This window comes from Dermochelys coriacea, chromosome 1 (assembly GCF_009764565.3).
Source record: "Dermochelys coriacea isolate rDerCor1 chromosome 1, rDerCor1.pri.v4, whole genome shotgun sequence".
Lineage (NCBI taxonomy): Eukaryota > Metazoa > Chordata > Testudines > Dermochelyidae > Dermochelys > Dermochelys coriacea.
In genome coordinates, this window is record NC_050068.2 from 31,306,626 (window position 1) to 31,325,353 (window position 18,728).

General features: G+C 41.7%; 1 protein-coding gene across 2 annotated transcripts in view; it reads right to left on the bottom strand.

Moving 5' to 3' along the window:
* TRPC6 (transient receptor potential cation channel subfamily C member 6) overlaps nt 1-18,728 on the bottom strand; it is a 168,093-nt gene that overhangs the window by 48,091 nt on the left and 101,274 nt on the right. For both annotated transcript variants that reach the window (XM_038375686.2, XM_043504184.1), the window contains exons 2-4: nt 12,733-13,507; nt 4,750-4,935; nt 2,286-2,450 (exon numbers count right to left, since the gene is read on the bottom strand). In XM_038375686.2, the coding sequence (XP_038231614.1) occupies nt 2,286-2,450; nt 4,750-4,935; nt 12,733-13,507 (1,126 nt within the window). The remainder of the gene's footprint in view (nt 1-2,285; nt 2,451-4,749; nt 4,936-12,732; nt 13,508-18,728) is intronic.

Below are 18,728 nucleotides of genomic sequence, written 5' to 3' on the forward strand. Positions count from 1 at the left end.
AAGTGTTACAAAATTCCACCCACTCATCCATAGATTGGTTTGTCAGAAGAACAGTATTCTGTCTCTCAGTCCCCTGGAACTGCTCTGGTACCTTTACTTTTCAAGGGTAAACCCCATGCTAGAAGAGGAAAACTCCAATTTGGTCTCAAAGGAGGTAATTTTTATTTTAACTATTAAAAACTAGGAGGCATGTCTTTAAAATAAAAATGAAGCAGAGCAACAACTGTAACAGTTAGAAAAGTGTGGACCAACTTGCCCATTCACAGTATAAAATGTAACAAAATCATTAAACAGATCTATCAAGAGGAGGGAAGACAGTTGTAAAACAGAACAGGAGTTTAAATTTTAAATGGATGCTGTCAACTGAAACTGGAGAAAAAAAGCTATGCAGAAACAGATTTTCTAAAACCAAAGACCAATCAAAATGATTTTACAATCCAATAAAAAGAAGGCCTTTTAACAACAACAAAAACCAAAACAACAAATACACACTTTCCTGCAATGTTTGAAACACAAACGCTGAAGCAGTATGAATCTGATGGCATGTTTAAAGAAAAAAAAGAGTTATAAAAGCCATTGAGAACATAAACAAAATGGAACTGACAAAATTGATGTTTATTGTCCTGAGAAAAATGCAAACAAACAAACAAGTTAAGGAAACTTGATATACTTTTAAAAATCTAAGTTGTTAATCATAATAAATTTGTTTATTTACAATGTATAATTTTAACTTTACATTGTCCCCTTTAGCTCTTATGACAGCAGGAGAACTAAAATACCCCAGGGTGGAAACTTTGAATCCGTGACCAGCTAAAATAGATATTCTAAACAAAAGCAAAATTCTAGGGGATGGGAGAGTTTGGGCATATCTATTTTGGAAATAGATTCTGCAACATGGATCATCCAAACTGACATTCAGTTCTAAAGGCCAAATCGAAGTAACAGTGTTTTGTAAATGCACGCAGAAAAGACCTGTAGCATGTGGCTGCTTTGAAAAAATTCATGAGATGAAATGAGGCTTAACATTATCTTGACAAGCCCGCAAGTTGTAGCAGTGAGAGATGCATTCAGATGGTCATTTAATCACAGCTTTCTTGGTAACAGAATTTATTGTGTCTGTGTTAAAAAGTGGTTTGAATTTTCTAAGGCCTTTCATCAGCTCATCCCAGGGATCTTTTCATGTCAAGGCCGTGGAGAAGGCCTACACAGTAGGGTGAAATTCTGACCCCATTGACGCCAATGGGGCCAGGTTTTCGTCCATTGTACATATCTTTCTTATACAACCCTCAATTCCATTCAAAAATTATGACACTAAATTCAGTTCAGTTACACCAGTGTACCCAGAATAGTTTAATTCACTTCAATGGATTTACACCACACTACATTAATGGAACACACGAAGATCATTAATTTCAGACATATGCACATCTGTGTTGGCAAGATATTTGGACAATTTGTATTGATGATTTGTGGGCAGTAAATATAAACAAAGGTGACATTTTATCCTGTTTGAAATCGTAAAATGGGTAGCTAGCTAAGTGGTTTTAATTCTGAATTTTAGTTAAAGATGGGTTCTAATGATGGTAGTATTAGCTTGATGTGAATTTAAGAGGGCGATGTTATTCTGACACACAGTTATGATTTGCTTCCTATCTTTATTTTATTTGAATGGCATCTATCCACAGCATCAACTTAGTCCATCCTTCTATCTGAGGGCACTCAGTATTTCTCAGAATCAGGGCCACATATTTTTCTATGAATAATAAACATATTCCCGTTTGTAGATAGCTGGTAACCTGGATAACACAAGGGAGAAGGAAGAAAATCTGCTAATTGCAGTGCTTACTATCACTGTCTGAATACTCTGATGGGCAATTTCTCACTAAACGACTATTTAATTTTTTTGTAATGTTCTTCCCTCAAGCCCCATAAATGTATTAATTAATTTTTGTTAAATAATCTAGCTACAAGATATTTATTTAACAGCATGGCAACAAAATGAAGAGTACTTTGATTCATTGTTTCTATATTACTGTTTCTACAAGGCAATACTTCCTTCCCTCCCTGATCATTTTTTCATTTAGTATTCATTAAATTCCACATGATGAATTTACTTTTTATTGTGAATGTCTGAGTGTGTAATCCTGCAGCTATTCCATTACAATCTGGCACTAAATAACACGCCACTGAAGCTTTGCTTAGTGCATCAGTAATTTAAACATGATTCATCTTTGCCAAGTTAGAAACTTGTATGCAGATGAACTTACAAGATTGTACAGACTAACCTTGCTGCATGGAGCAATCCAGTAAACCACTGACAGGAATGGCAGCCCTACTGCAACTGCAAGAACAACTAGAAACTTCACTGCCATGGTCTGCTGACGTAAACCTGAGAGATTTTCATACCAGATTGACAGAAGTTGTTGCTGGCAGTTTGGATGTGCTACAAACTATGACAAAGAAAAGGAACACAAAAAAGGAACATTATTGTCAGAATACCACTAAATAAAATATTAGCCATCTGAAATGGATGTAGAATGTAGGAACAACAACAACTCAGTTAACATTCAGAGCACTATCAGAGTGTACAGTACTATAAAATGGCAATCTCCTCTCTTTGATAAGCATAATCTCCCTGGAACGCAGGCACACTGCTATTCATGGCAGGAATTTTGGCTAAACTGGTCCTAAAATCACAATGGAATCTGTGTGGCTAGTTAAAACTTTTTTAAAAAACCAACTCATTCTTCAAACTAGGGGAAATTTAATTTCACCTGTTCAAGTTTCAACAGAATGCCTATGCTTATGCCTTTAACTTCATCTCAAATGTATGTTTTATTGTTATGTATATTATTTCATTGCAATAATGTGATGTGAAATGGGAAAAAAATAAGAAATGAGACACTGAATCAAGTTGCTGTATTCACAGTTTAAATGCTATTTTATTGAAAAGTGAGAGTACTGATGAGTTTAATGAATTTTAAAACAGCAATCTAAATCCTGGTCCCATTACAGCCTATGGAAATGTTGACATTGACTTCAGTAGCGTCAGGATCTCGCCTGGCATTGGGGGCACTATGGAGTCTTTCTACACCAAGAGGTTCCAATGTGAATAATTTTAGGAATGTGAGATCCCCGTATCCCTCAAAATAATTCTGGTTGAGGAAAAAAAAAACACGATTTCTCATTTATATTCCTGATGCTCTCATTTCTGATGCCCTAAAAGTTGTTGCCTTTGTGTCCTGTACTGTAGATGACAATATACAATTTTCAGTCATGAAACAAGGAATACACAAAATGTTCACATGAAAAATATCAGTTATTTTATTGAAAATGAGGAACAGCAGTTACTGGTGCAGGCAGTCACTAACTGTTCTTCATCATTCTATGACAAATCATTCTAGGTCATGTAGACAAATTCTGTAAAACGAGGAAGTGTAAAACACAGCCCTCTTTTCCATCCAAGCTCTGTGACATTGTAAAAGGTATACTGGAAACTGAGGTATAAATGGATGATGGGATTTTCTTTACCTGGTCTGTAATAAAATATAAACCCAAACCTGTAATATTTACTCAAGAACTCAGAGTTTTACAATGGATGTTTTCCAAATTAAAGTGGCTAAATCAGAACTGATGTCTGCTACAGAAAAATAGTATGGATAAGTAGAGAGAGTAAATGACTAATGATGAAATAAAACCCCTCCATGTTTAATACGTAGGAGACATTGTTCAATAACAGTTCAAACTCCATCCAGGCACACCATGTATACACCTAACTATTTTAGGATTTTCCAAAAGAAACAGATCAATTAGATCTGCATAAAAGGGCTCTATTTATGCCCAGGTAAACTGGATGGGTTCAGTGGGTCCCTACTGGATTTCATAGAATTCCATCTCTTCTACCTTTCCTGGTTATTGGATGTTGGTGAGTTTTATTTGTTTTTCACTTTGTAGCTGTAATTCTTTTTGTCATGGTGGGAAAGCTTTATCATAGGTCTTGCAGCTTGCTCTGAAAATGGTCAGATTCTGCATTAGTCTAATCTCCTTTGGAAGTTAATTTAACAGGTCCCCTTGACTAAAAAAACTTTATATCTGGTTCACACACACTTTGTCCTGGACATTATGAGCTTCATTGTCCAGGAGAAGCATAGTTATGCAAAAGAGTAAAGGTGGAGAAGTAGCTACTAATGTAGTTGGGTCCTAACTTACTGAGTGCATTCAAGATCCAGACCAAGGCCTTAAACTGACAACAGAAGTGAACCAGGAGCTGATGAAGGGACCATAGCACGGAGATGATATATTCATTCCAGCTTGGGTCATTGAGGAGACTGGTGGCCATGGTTCTAACCAAGCTGGAGCCTATGCATGGCTTCCAGACTGATCCCCAGATCATCTATGCTGATAAATTCTGGTATTTTGTAAGCTACCTAGATTTGCATACATTTTTCAAATTTTCTAGAGCAAACAAAAATTGGCCTCTCAGGAGGCAAATCCTCTGTGAATACGGCATTAAAGTTTGACATAAATATGTATTTATTATTATAGGGCTATATACTACATTGTACATTTTAATTAACTATATCCAATGATTTTGTTTTAGAAGATGAATTAAGATGAATTAATTATCTCTCATTGGTTAAATAAATAAATGCAAAACCTGCAAATAAAGTACACAGCTAGTTCAAGAAACCATATGTTAATAAGACTGCCAATCATTTAAACTACTATTTTATTAATACAAGGGCTTACTTTTTTGACTTCATATTTAATGGCAAGTTTTAAGCGGCTAAGACTGGGACGACCATGTTCTCCACTATTATGGCTCATCTCCACATCTCCGTTCAAAATAGCTTCCACTTCTTCAGTATTTCTGCACAAATCGAGGAGTCCAACTACAAAATCTTTGCATTGCATAGACAATTTTTTGTAATCATTCTGGAAAGGGGGAAAAAGGAAAATTAATAGCTGTTCACACATAACTCATGAGAAACCATTTTACTCCTTCAAGTGCTACGAGTTGACTTTCTGAGTGACTATTCACCAACTAACAGGAGAGGAATGAGAAGAGCACTGGGCACGTATATACTCCTTTTATTTGTAGTTCTCAAAGTTCTTTATGAACATTATAAATTAAGACCCAAAATATCCCTCTGAAATAGATATTATTTTCCCCATTTTTCTGATTTGAACCCAAAAATATATAGAGCCAAATTCTCCCATTTAAATCAGTCAGTTTGCACTAGTTTAACCATGGAAATTCAGCCCATCAATTCATGGATTATAAGGCCAGCAGGCAGGGGCCATTATGACTATCCTAGGCAGACTTCCTGCAGAACACAAGCCATAGAATTTCACCAAGTGGTTAACTACTCTCACTGCAAAACAGCTCCTCCTAATTTCGAGTCTGAAGTGGTCTTGCCTCAGTTTCAAGCCATTGCATCTTGTTATGTCTTTGTCTAGTAGATTAACGAGCTCTCTACTATCAAAAATCATCTTCCCATGGAGGTAATTACAAACTATGAGCAAGTAGTTCTCAAATTTCTCTCTCAACCTTCTCTGAGAAAATCTAAATAGATTGTGTTTCCTTTGTTTCTCACTGCAAGGCAGTTTTCCAGACCTTGAATCATTGTTGTAGATCATCTCTGAACCTTTTTCAATTTTCAACATCCTTTTAAAAGTACAGCACCAGAACTTGCACAGTACAGTAATGGTTTCATTAATGTTATATGCAGTGTTGGTAACAGTGTGACAGAAATCTGTTACCAATTTGCCTGAAGCATCAGGTGATCAGTCTGAGGCCATAGGATCATTAAGGGAGGAGATGATGTAACACACCAAGTGTCTAAATTTTAAAGCTTTATTAATAAAATAATACAACAACAGCGGAGAGTGATGGGTACTTCCCATGTCACTCAGAGGAAGGAAGAAAGTGTTAGTGCCCCAAGCCCTAACACACTTTCATACTCACACACACACTACCCGAGCCTGGCCAGGCCTGGGTGTAACATAAGAAGAGGGGGGAGGGTGGATGGGAGTTCTGTCCTGTGCATACAGGTTGTCCGGGTCCGCTGTGATCTTCAAGTTGCTCCAGCTCTCAGGAGAGTTTTAAGTCCAGGGCTCCTTGTGGGGGATGTTTCATTAAGGGACCTCTGCTCCTGGTGCCCTCTGTGCCAGTCCAAACCAGCTTTCCATGGTGTCTTCAGTTTTCTCAAAACACCCCGGTGGCTCCAGGGATGCAAGGCTCGGCTCCCTTTCTTGCTGTCTCGCCGGTGTTTTCAATCTCTGCAATCTTAGACCTTGTTTTCTTCTTTGCTGACCTTGCTGCCTTGCAGGTCTGTGCAGTTGGGTTTTTCTGTCTCACGGCTGCTTGAGCACATTCACGCCCCCATCTTTCTTGGCTGTCAGCCAAGTCTCGGCTAGGGCCAGAGTCTTATCGTTGGACTGAGCTTGCTAGCTGCAGTGTTGAGTTAACCCATTCTCTGCTCTCTTTCTCCTTCCCCATTTGGCCTCTTGCAGCCTGCAAAAGAATCTTTTACTCTTCACTCACACCTTTGACCCACCCCAAAATGCTTTGTGATGCTTGCAACAGCGTTACAACATGCAGTGCTGATCTGCCTTCCCCAGGGGAACCCCTGAGGTTGTGACAACAGCTCCCTACTGCTACTCAATATTCCCCTGCATACACACTCAAGGATATCATTTGCTTTCTAAGCCACCACATCAAACTGTGAGCTGATGTTCAGTTGGTTATCCACCTTGGCTACTTAGTCCTTTCCTCAGTCAATGCTTTCCAAAATACAGCCATCCATCCCTTAAGTGTGACCCACTTGAAGAATGGAAGTTAAGTTGCTCTCACAGTGAGCCAGTGGTAGGGTCAGGGTAGAATTTTGGAATACTGTTCCTGTTTTTGCAATTTCCAATTTATATTACTTGGAAGTTGAAACCAACGATAAAAGGTATCAGGATACAGAGGTGAAATATAAGTATTGATTAGTGTTGTAACACAGGGCCTACAGGCCTCAGGCCTGTAGATATTTAGCTTAGCCAAATTAAGCTGTAGGATTTAGAATAAATTAGCAAAAATAAATTAATAAACCTGCTGAGCTTGTCTGTTTGTGATATGCTGATGTTTTGAAAATAACTGCTGAGTTTGGATAATAATGCCTATGCGTAGACAGACACCACAAGATGACCACTGGTAGCTGGGGTGAAATGTTAGAGATTTCCTTAAGGTAACCAACTGCCTGTTACTATGGTGATACGGAGGCAAAATTGGTATTGAGTGTAAGGGGAATTATCAAGTTAGCCTATGAAAAATGGGGGTCCCCAAAAGTAGTGGAGTCTGGAAGGTCAAATAAGGAAAAGGAAAAACCTTCACAAATATGTATGAAGCTTGTTGACTGTCAGTACAACACATTCAAAAAGCTGTATCCTGGCCAGGATGCCCTGGTGCAGAGGGGAAATACCAGGATCCAACCACTGGTGATGAGGATGAGGACTAATACTTTGGGTTTTTCTGCAAGGCCTGTTCTGAGTAATGGAAATATTATGCATTCGGTATTGGTCTCTCCTTTACCAGATTGCAGTGTGTGTATTGTGTGTATTGGGAGGAGGGATAGCTCAGTGGTTTGAGCATTGGCCTGCTAAACCCAGGGTTGTGAGTTCAATCCTTGAAGGGGCCATTTAGAGATCTTGGGCAAAAATTGGGGATTGGCCCTGCTTTGAGCAGGGGGTTGGACTAGATGACCTCCTGAGGTCCCTTCCAACCCTAACCTTCTATGATTCTATTGTTTGGTTGGCTAATAAAAGTAATTATTATAGAAAGAGAACGATGTAGTCTCTGTTGTGCATTACACACCCCCACCCCACTTCCATTGATAACCTCACTACTGTTGTCAATCTTGGGGGCTGAACTCTCATAGATTAAAGTAGGTGTCAACCCTCACCTTCGGGTGGGTAACTGGTTAAAGTAACCCATAAGTATCGATAATGCTACAAAGGTTAACAGCATTACCACCTCCCACCAAAGAAAGGGAAGTAAGGAGAGAAACATGACTCATACGGGTGCCTGTGGGATGCAGTGCTTTCTGAGGCTACTCCACAGCTTATCTTCCACACTTGGCTCAGGGTTGTGCCTAAAGTCATAATCTATCTGTGACAGGGAGCTGCTCTCGGCTCCTGTCTTCCTGCACAAATGGCTCTGACACCTCCGGTTTGTAACCACCAATGTGTAAGTTGTGTTCAATCCACCACTACTCTCTTACAATCCCGTGCAACAATTCTATGTACAGTGTCATACATTCATCATCCCCTTTTGCCAGAGAGAAGAAATCTCTCCATGCAGAGATCTCCCTTTACCCTGGTGCTGCTGACCCACCTCTCTCTCTCTCATTATCCTGCACTTTCTTCCTGTGCTCCTTTTCTACTCTTGCTGTTAATGGGAGAATTAGTTCCTTTGCCCTCCCCTGCCCAGGTTGATCTAGTAATTAGTCACTCCTTCCCTCAATCAGGCCCTCTCCAGGGGAACTAACTGGATTTACAGTGCTGGTTCAGCTACAGGTTATCAGCTCTCTGTCACACCTCCCCCCTTTATCTGGTGGAGAAGTTTCTTCTTCCACAGATTCTCATTATTTTATTAGAGGTGCTGCTCTCCTTGAGTCCTCTTCACCCCCAGGGTGGTTCTCCAGGATCCCTTTATGGGGTCCATCCATTCTCCACCCACAAAAATTACATTGGTGGGCCAGGATCACCCCCCAATCCTGTCTCACCCCACAGGTATTCACACCAAGAGCAATATGGTGGGATATTTGCCCCACTCTCACCCCCTTTCCTTTGTGACAGGGCCTATTGGCAACCCCCGCCCACTGATCACCCAAGGTCTCAGGTTATCATTCAGATGGTAGGGGTCCAATAACTGTCCAATCCCCGTCAATGAGTTTGAATTCTCCTCATCCCAGAAGGCTAATTCTGTGTTTTCTTCCTTCTCCCCGTCACACTATCCCGATGTGCTCTGATGAAGTTAAAGTTTAAACTGTGCACTCAGGCACTTCTCAGACCAGCCTACCCTGGTAGAGGCCTTGTGCTTTTGAGATGTTTACTCAGAACCTCCATCCATAAACTTTTATGTCTTTAATGATTTTTCTAAGCACATTTAAGTCATAAAAGGATTAAATAAACTTGGGACTGTCTCCAGATAAAACAACACTCCATGACTTTTTACTGTGTTAAAAATACCCAAAGAAAGTAAAATGTATTACCATGACTTGTTCCCGTTCCCCCATTATAAGTATTCCTGTTCCCACTTTCAACTTTTCTCTATTCACTTCTTCCCCTTAGAATCCTTCCTACTCTAGTAGCTGCCATCTGGGAGCACTCTGGAAAGCAGTGACTAACTTTCTCTGTGGTAAATTCAGGGCTCTCTGTATTCCCATGATAATCTCTGAGAACATGCCCCAACGTGCTTGTTCTTCATTAGCCCATGGGCCTGGTGCTTCGTATTCCTTTGCAACACCATAGCATCAGTTTGTTACTTGGATAGATTAGCCAAATGCTTGCATTCATGTTTCACACTTAATTTCAATCAGATATTTGTTCAAAAAAAAAAAAAAAGAGCCACACACATTTTTAAATAATGTCATCTAAGTCCTGGCATCTCGAATATGTCATAAAGTGGCAATGAAAATGAATGTGGTTTCTCTACAAAGAAGATATCAGAAGCCAAGCAATAAAATTTACAATTTCATGACAAGTTGTATACTAATATGGATGTGGAAAGCAGATGCATCCATTTTATGTCTCTCAAGAAGGAAATATATAGATATTAATTAAAAACTCCAGATAGAACTTGTTTTGAGACTAATATCTCTTTTTAAATTTGTTTGTTTCATCAGGAGTATGGTTGAAATTGATGTTGTGTTTTTCCCTTGCCTGGAAGTGTCAGGAAGGATGGCTAAAATCCGTGTTCATCCTTCAACTCTAAGATGAACTTTTCAATATTGGAATGCAACTGCTTATGCTGCAATAGCTAAGATTATACCTGCATGCCCTTTTATAACTAGGCCTTGTAAATTGATCTAGGGCTATATCTGGCATTCAAGGACTCAGCCAAGTAACAAACCTCTCTAAAAATGTGGACAAAAAAGAACTTGACCTTGTTGAGTAATTGGTTTGACTTAACCTCTCTGTGCTACAGTTCCCCATCTGCAAAAGGGAGATAATAGTATTTCTCTACCTCTGAGAAGTGGTGAGAGGATAAATGCACTAAAGGTTGTGAGATGCTGAGTAACTACACTAGTGGAGGTCATATCAGAATGAAAGATAGAAATTCAGATTTAAGGTTGATACTCTGCTTGTTTTCTTCGTGTAATAATGAGTGAGTTAGGGATGCGTGAGAGACAAACTTCACACGCTGTAGCAATTAACTATTTGTGCCAAATAATAACACACCCACATTTGTTTAAAATATTCCACTCCTACCTCATCCAAGTATAAAACAGAATCCTACTCTGCCTTTTTTGGCTGAAGAGGACTTTGGTATTAAAGAGGAATCTTGTTCATTTCATAAGACCACTGATTCACAGATATCCCTAACTGCAGGGTATATTTATTTCGGACAATGCTTGTCAGATATCATCCATAGCCCTATGAACACTGTGAAGGTAATAGCTTGGTGGTAGAGAAAACAATTTAGAAGAAAGGAAAGGTTGACTCCAGTCCAGTAAAGTTAAAAGATTTTATACAGCACCAAACCATGGAATGTTGCACATCTAGCCAGGTGCTGGAGAGCTGGTTTAAATGCCTTGCAGCAGATTTTGTAAAGTTCAGAACTACTCAAACTAAGCATGAACTAATTGTTGGAGCCCTGAAATTGCATGAGTGGTTTCACTGCTGGTAGGGTCCCTGTTTTGAAATTGGGGGAGGGAGGGAAGTGTTCCAGCTGTGAGCCCCAGCAGTGCTGACAGATGGAGCCTTCCTGCCCAGAACTGAGAGCCTGGACTCTGGGCTCTCTGCAGAGTTCTCAGCTGCCACTCGGGCTCTCAGATCCCCACTCTGCATGGAGCTCCCTCCTGCGGGGAGCTGAAAGTTCAGGCAGCAGTTGGGTCCCAGTTGGGAGTTCCATGGGATCTCAGCCCCCCAAACTGCCCCTCTTAAGATGGTGCAAGTGCTCCTAGAGAGGACATACACCACCAACAGAAGGAGGATAGTGTGGACATGAAAAACCACAGTAATTACTGTTGTGGCGCTAAGTTGACCTCACTTAGGTTGACTTAATTGTGTAGTGTAAACATGGCCTGAGTGAAATCCTGGCCCCACTGAAGACAGTGAGATTCACTAACTTCAGTGGGACCAGAATTAGTTCTAGCATATGTTGTTGACACATACCCACTTCCCAGGCTTTGACCTTACTGACAACTCAAACAATAACAAAACATACAAACTCGAACAGCTACGCTATTCCTAAGGTTTCCCTGCAGAACTTCCCCTGTCCAAGCCTCTAGTTCCCTTTTGCCCAGAGAGACTGAACTCTCTTATATCCCAACTGGCACTCAGGAAATTCATTTATCAGCATAAATCAGGAGTAATTAATAATGTAGATGTAACCCCTCTCCCCCCCACCCAACATTTGGAGTTTGCCAGCTCCTGGAGCTCCAGACTGAGTCTCTAAGGGGGCCCTACCAGAACAACTACAAATATGATGGCTATCAGAGTCCTCTGACATCATTTCCCAGCATGCTTGGAGTCAGAGATGGGACAGAAGGAAGTAGAAACTGCTGCTGAGGCCCAAATGAGGGGACAGCTTGACTCAAACACACAGATAGTTTAGTTTCATTTTTGGTTTGGAAGCAGGAAGCCAAGCAGCTCAGCTCAGGGAGTCCCTGCCAAACTCCCACTGCCCCCAAAGGGAGTTCTTGCACAGCTGTGAAATCTAGCTGCCTGGGCCAGGCCAATCCAGCACCATGGAGACCAGCCTCCAGCAGAGAGAGATCAACCCAGTGCCACCTACAGAGAACCAGGAATGACCGCAGAAGGGTTCCAGACCAGGGAACAGTGATCCTGGTGGGAGTCAGGAGAGGACCCTACCCCCCTCACCCCTAGGGTTGAAGACAAAGTAAGGGAACTTTTTGTTTAAGCCAGCCAATACCACAATGCTGCACTACAGTGTCTGGATGCTCAGCCTCAGCTGACCATCTTCCTAACCCTGGAACAGCTTGTTTTCCCATCTGCACAGGCTCAGTGGGCCAGGGCCTAGTGGGGGTAAAGCCAAGGCTGTGCCCATTCCTCTCCTTTGCTTGCCCAGTCGCCACCCACCCGTGCAAGAAGGGGAGTAGCAGCTCAGTGCTATCACCCCATTCCCCATACTATGAATTACAATACTGGTCGCCCACATAGGGCAATAAGCAGACTCCTGGGGATTGAAGACCTCAGTCCACAAAACAGGTACAAGTTACTTCACTTTGCCCTGCCAGTGTGTGATTATGGCCCTGTCCCAGAATGACCACCTCTACGGGTGAGACGGTACCAGAATCTCCATGTTCCTTCAATACCTGGCAACTGCCAAAGAGAGTGTGAGTAACACATCAATTTCTGATGTTCTGCATCATCCGTCCTTACCATTAGTGTTCTACATTGTTTCTCCTAGATATTACCCCATAAGGAGTGGAGCAGCAGGGAGCACATTTAACTGACTTCTCTAATTCTGTACAAATCAGAATCTGTTGACCATACACTTACCTTGAATTCTTTTTCAATATTTGCAAGCACAGCCAGCTCATTGCTAAGTTCTAAGGCAGTCATTACCGGGTCTTCACTGGACAAGGAGAGGTAAGCAGGACTCGCCAGACCTTTGTAAGCATTGATTCTGGACCTAGAATGGCTGAAAGAGTCATGTTTTTGCTTCTGATTGCACTCACTGCATTTGCAGAAATAGTCATGTGGCCTTTCAATGCGAGCACCTTTTCTCAGAAGGGTGTGGACAATTTCATATTCATGGCAGTGAGCAGCCAGAATGATTGGGGTAACATCATGGGAGAACCGGGTTCCATCTTCATCGTATGCATAAAAGTCATCATGCTGGAATTCTGATTGGCTGGGACTTAATGCAAGTCTCTTGCCTTCAGCAAATGCAGGATGATTTAGGATGGCTTCCACTATCCGAATATAACCTTTACTAATAGCCAAGAGCAAGGCATCCCCAACCCGGGAGAGGTTCTCCTTCTTCAGTAAAAGTTCTGTAATCTCCAGATGCTCATTGGCGACTGCGAGCTGCAAAGCATTCTGCCCCATGTAGTCCACACAGTTCACGTTTAGTGAGGTACATTCTTCCAGCATTTTACGAATCACGGGAATATTCCCATATTCTGCTGCATCCAAAAAACGCTCCTCATCAAGAGAAAGGCTTGTGGAATGATCATTAAACATGTACGCTGGTCCTCGATTGGCCAGCCTTCTACCTTTCTCCCGGAGTATTGTCTGTCGTCGAAGTGCTAGCCTATTCTCAGTACCTCGACTGCATGGAAAGAGAGATATTATTAATGCTTTCATATGCAGAAAGATATGCATTTTTAACCTACACTTTCGGAGGACACAAATCTTAATACTAAAAAAAAATTCCCCATCAGTTATCTGCACTTTTTAATGCAGAAGTGAGACCATAAAGCTTACTTTGTTGTACTGTATAATCATTATAGCCATACAGGTCTGGAATAGATACCATTATTACTCTCTGCTTCCTTACCTCACCCATAGTTATCACATCTGAATTTAGAAAGAGAAACTGAACCAAATTTTGCTCTCAGTTACACCAGTGTAAATCTGGAGTAACTAATATAAAGACAGTGTAGTTACTCCAACTTGGGAACCATGGTCTTTCTTTCCAGTACTTTCCATTATTTGTTTTAATTCTACAGATAACAGGCAAACATCTAATCATTTTACAGAACTGAGACTCATCATTTCTTGTCCCACATTTGTCTCATGTATGAATGGCTGGTCCAGAAAATCAGCAAAGTAGGTAACATCAAAATAATGTACACATCCTGAGACCTCACTTCCCCAGTTAAATGGATTGCAACCCACCTGTAGAGCCCACCTGTAGACTAGGAGTGGGGATTCAGAAGCCAGAGGAGGCACATGAGGAGTAATGATGGACCCTTATCAGCACAACTGACAACTTGTGTATGTGGAAACGCTTGAGATTAACACCCTAAGCAGGGCTAGGGCACAAAGGCCCCATGTTAAAATCTGTAGAGTATATTGCTTCAATTCAGGGCTGATTGACTTCATCTGCTCTCATTCCTTCAGTTACTACTAAATGAATCCGATGAAGTGAGCTGTAGCTCATGAAAGCTTATGCTCAAATAAATTTGTTAGTCTCTAAGGTGCCACAAGTACTCCTTTTCTTTTTGTGAATACAGACTAACACGGCTGCTACTCTGAATACTACATGAATAATTTCCTAATCTCTTTGCTCTGATTTCTTCCCCTCCATTCACTCTTGCTTTGAGTTCTACTGATTCAAAACACTAAATAAGAGCTCAGTATTTATTATTAATTTTTATTATCTGTAGCTGTTTCTCTGACATCTAGTCTGGAATGTCCAGTTGCCAATTCAACCTGAACCTGGTAGAAACTGAACATCTAATCTCCTGCTCCATTAAACCTTGCCAATTCCTTCCTTCACCATCCTTCCTTCACTCAATTATTCTGGCTTGCAGTCTTGACGTCTGCCATGAAATCTTCTCACCTTTTCCTTTTTAACAGCTCTAAAATCTGTATCTTTTCTTAATAATATTTCAACTTATACCTTGCTCTCCTGGCTTATTTTACTTTTTTCATCATTTTAAGTGGTTCCTCCCAGTCTTCTTTTCTCAAGGCTAAACACGTCCAGTTTTGTTACCCTTTCATCATGAGTCAAGTTTTCTAAAGCTTTTATCACTTTTGTTGCTTTCCTCTGGACTCTCTCTCCAATTTTTCAATATATTTCTTAAAGTCTGGCACTCAGAACTGGGCACAACACTCCTGCTGAGGTCTCAATAGTGCCAAGTGGAGAGGGACAATCACATTCTGTGTCTTACTGTAGCGAGGCGACACTTCACTGGTGCAGTGCCTCCTGCTGGTTGTCTCGAGAATTAGCTCTTTCCAGCCCAGAGCGCCCCTTCAGGGCGGTGTCTTGCCTGCCACTGGCCCCCATGTCCCTCCTGGACCCCAGTGCCCCTTTACCTCAGGGTTCTGCCCCAGCAGTACCCCCACACTTTGGGTCTCCCCTCCCAGGGAACCCCCCCAACCCTCTAAACCCCCCATGCCTCAGTGGCTACTGCCAGTCATCTAGCCCCCACTCACTGGGGCAGACTGCAGTGTAATGGCCACTCATCATTGGCAAGGGGGTAGGACCTGCTGCCTTTGCCTATTCCCAGGCTGCCCTGCTGCAGCGCCAGTACCTTTCTGGGCCTTTACCAAGGCCTGCATTCTGGGGGTATACCAGGCTGGAGTTCCCCAGCTCCCTTTGCCCTTCCACAGCAATGCTCCACTTAAGCAATGCTCCACTCCTCGCTCTCAAGCAGCTAGCCTTTCCCGCTCCAGGGCTAGAGTGAGACTTCTCCAGCTTCTGGCCCACAGCCCTCTTATAAGGGCCAGCTGTGGCCTGATTGGGGCGTGGCCCCAGCTGTGACTGCTTTCCCCAATCAGCCTAGCTGTTCCCAGCCACAGCCCTTTCTGTGGCTTTTACCCCTTTTCTGCAGGAGTGGGGCAGTCACCCCATTACACGTACATACAAAACTTACGTTTAAACACCCTAGAATCGTAATACAGTGGAGTCGCATCATACGTGCAGTTAACTTAAGCGAATTCAACTATACGCACTTGGCAAAAAAAAAAAAAGAAAAACAACAAGATAAATAGTGTGGGTGATTCCACCCACCATTCCGCTCAATGAGCATAGGCCCTGGAGTGAGCATGAGATGGGAGATGTGAATCTGCTGTTCCCTCAGTCGGTCTCAGTTCCCACGTGCCTCTCATAGTGTGAGCATCTCACCGCGCTGAGTGTGATTCTAGTGTTTAAAGATACGTATTTTTCATATAACATGGCCCCTAAACGCAAGCCAACTACTTCATCTGGTACTCAACCGAAGAAACAGCCATCTGTTCCAACGCTGTAGGAAAAACTGGCGGTGTTGGACTTATAGAGACAGTATGTCGGTCTCCAACGTGGAGTTGCAACTGCAACGAATCTTGTATCCGTGCCATCAAGATTCGAGAAAGAGAAATTCATCAAGCTGTGGCATCAAGTACTCCAATAACTGCTAAGGTGACAAGCCAGGTGCGTGATAAGATTTTAGTGAAGACTGAAAAGGCATTAAACTTATGGCTGGAAGACATGAACTGTAAACATGTGCCTATCGATGGCAATACGTGCGAGAAAAAGCTTTTAGCATCTACACGCTGTTCAAACCTCCCACTGAAGAGGGACAGCCTTCTGATGAGAAGGAATTCAAAGCCAGCCAAGGTTGGTTTAACAGTTTTAGGAACCGCTTCAACCTCAAAAACGTGCAGACTACTGGTGAAGCTGCATCTGCCAATGAAGAGGCAACAAAAGCCTATTCCGAACAATTAAAGAAAATCATAGAAGAAAAGGGCTATCTTCCGGAACAAGTTTTTAATGCTGACGAGACTGGGCTCTTCTGGAAAAAAATGCCCAACCGCACTTACATTTCGAAATCAGAAAGACAAGCCCCTGGCTTCAAAGCATCTAAAGACCGTGTGACTGTGTTGTTTTGTAGCAATGGGGCTGGGCATTTAATAAAGCCAGGCTTGCTCTACAGGACTGCAAATGCCCAGGCCCTTAAAGGCAAGAACAAAAATCTCCTGTCTGTGTTCTGGCAATCTGATAAAAAGGCTTGGGTGACGGCAGCATTATTTCTGGATTGGCTCCACAAATGTTTCATTCCGGAGGTCAAGCAGTACCTCGAAGAGAAAGGACTTGACTTTAAGGTGTTGCTGATAGTAGACAATGCTCGTGGTCACCCTGCGGCACTCCAGTTTGCGCATAACGATGTTGAAGTCATCTTTCTCCCCCCAAATACCACCTCTATCATCCAACCTCTTGACCAAGGCATGATTTGCTGTTTCAAGGCCACGTACACAAGGCTTACATTCTCATGGATATGTTGCGCTATGGATGCTGATCCCAATCTTTATGTGATGGAGTGTTGGAAGTCCTTCAACATTGCCGATTGTATCACTTATATTAAACAGGCAATGGATGCAATCAAGCCCGAAACAGTCAATGCATGTTGGCGAAACCTATGGAAAGAATGTGTGAATGATTTTAAAGGTTTCCCGACCATTGACAAAGAAGTGAAACGCATTATTCAGGTGGCCAGGCAAGTGGGTAGTGATGGCTTCGTCGACATCCTTAAGGAAGAAATTGAAGAATTAATTGAGAGCTATAGGAAACATTGACTAACAAAGAATTAGAGGAACCGATAAAATCATCTACAGAAGAGGAGGATGACGACGATGAACAGGAAGAGCCAGCAAGTTGGAATCTTCATAAATTTGCTGAAATGTTCCAAGCAGTGAAACACTTGAATGATTTAATTTCTGAATACCATCCCTTTATGGAACAAAGCCTCAAAATCACACGTAGTATTACGGATGATTTGAGACCATATCAAGAAATGTTTGAGCAGCTCAAGAGAGAACAGCAACAGTTGCCAATCACCATGTTTTTCAAGGTAAAACAACCAGCAACAGATGAGCCTGTGCAATCAACTTCTCAAGCTGAACCAGAGCCAACCACTTCGTCTACAACTTGCTCTCCATCACCCAAGCTCTCCGTCACCTCCGTCTCCTGGATCGACATCAAGCCCTGACAACCCCCCAGTAGTGTTGTCAGGGGAAGAGGAAGACTAATCATAGGAGTGTGTACAGCGCCAATCTCTCTCTCTCTCTCTCTCTCTCTCTCTCTTTTATGTAATTATAAATACAGTACAGTAAAATTATATTTTGTGTATGTATTCTTTATTATATACTGTACATTACTGCACACATTATACATTTATACATATTACTGTACAGGGTCATATACACAAAACCATGTACAGTATACTATACTTTATGGGCAATTTAAGGGATATTCAAGGCTAATTCTGACTATACGCGATTTTCGCCTTACGCACTGACTTTAGAATCTAACCCCCGCATAAGATGCGACTCCACTGTAGCCTTTTTCACAATGGCATCACACTGTTGACTCGTATTCAATTTGTGATCTGTTACATCCCCCGATCCTTTTTAGCAGTATTACCACCAAGGTAATTGATTGTGAGGATGATAAATGGGACACAATCATTCCGGGGTACAAAATATATTGGAAGGACAGAACAGGTCGTGCGGGGGGGGGAGTGGCACGATATGTGAAAGAAAATGTAGAATCAAATGAAATAAAAATCTTAAACAAATCCACATGTTCCATAGAATCTCTATGGATAGTAATTCCATGCTCTAATAAGAACATAACAGTAGGGATCTATTATCGACCACCTGACCAGGACAGTGATAGTGACAATGAAATGCTAAGAGTGATTAGAGAGGCTATCAAAATCAAAAACTCAAAAACTCAATAATAGTGGAGGATTTCAATTCTCCCCATATTGACTGGGTACTTGTCACCTCAGGATGAAATGCAGAGACAACATTTCTCAATACTTTAAATGACTGCTTCTTGGAGC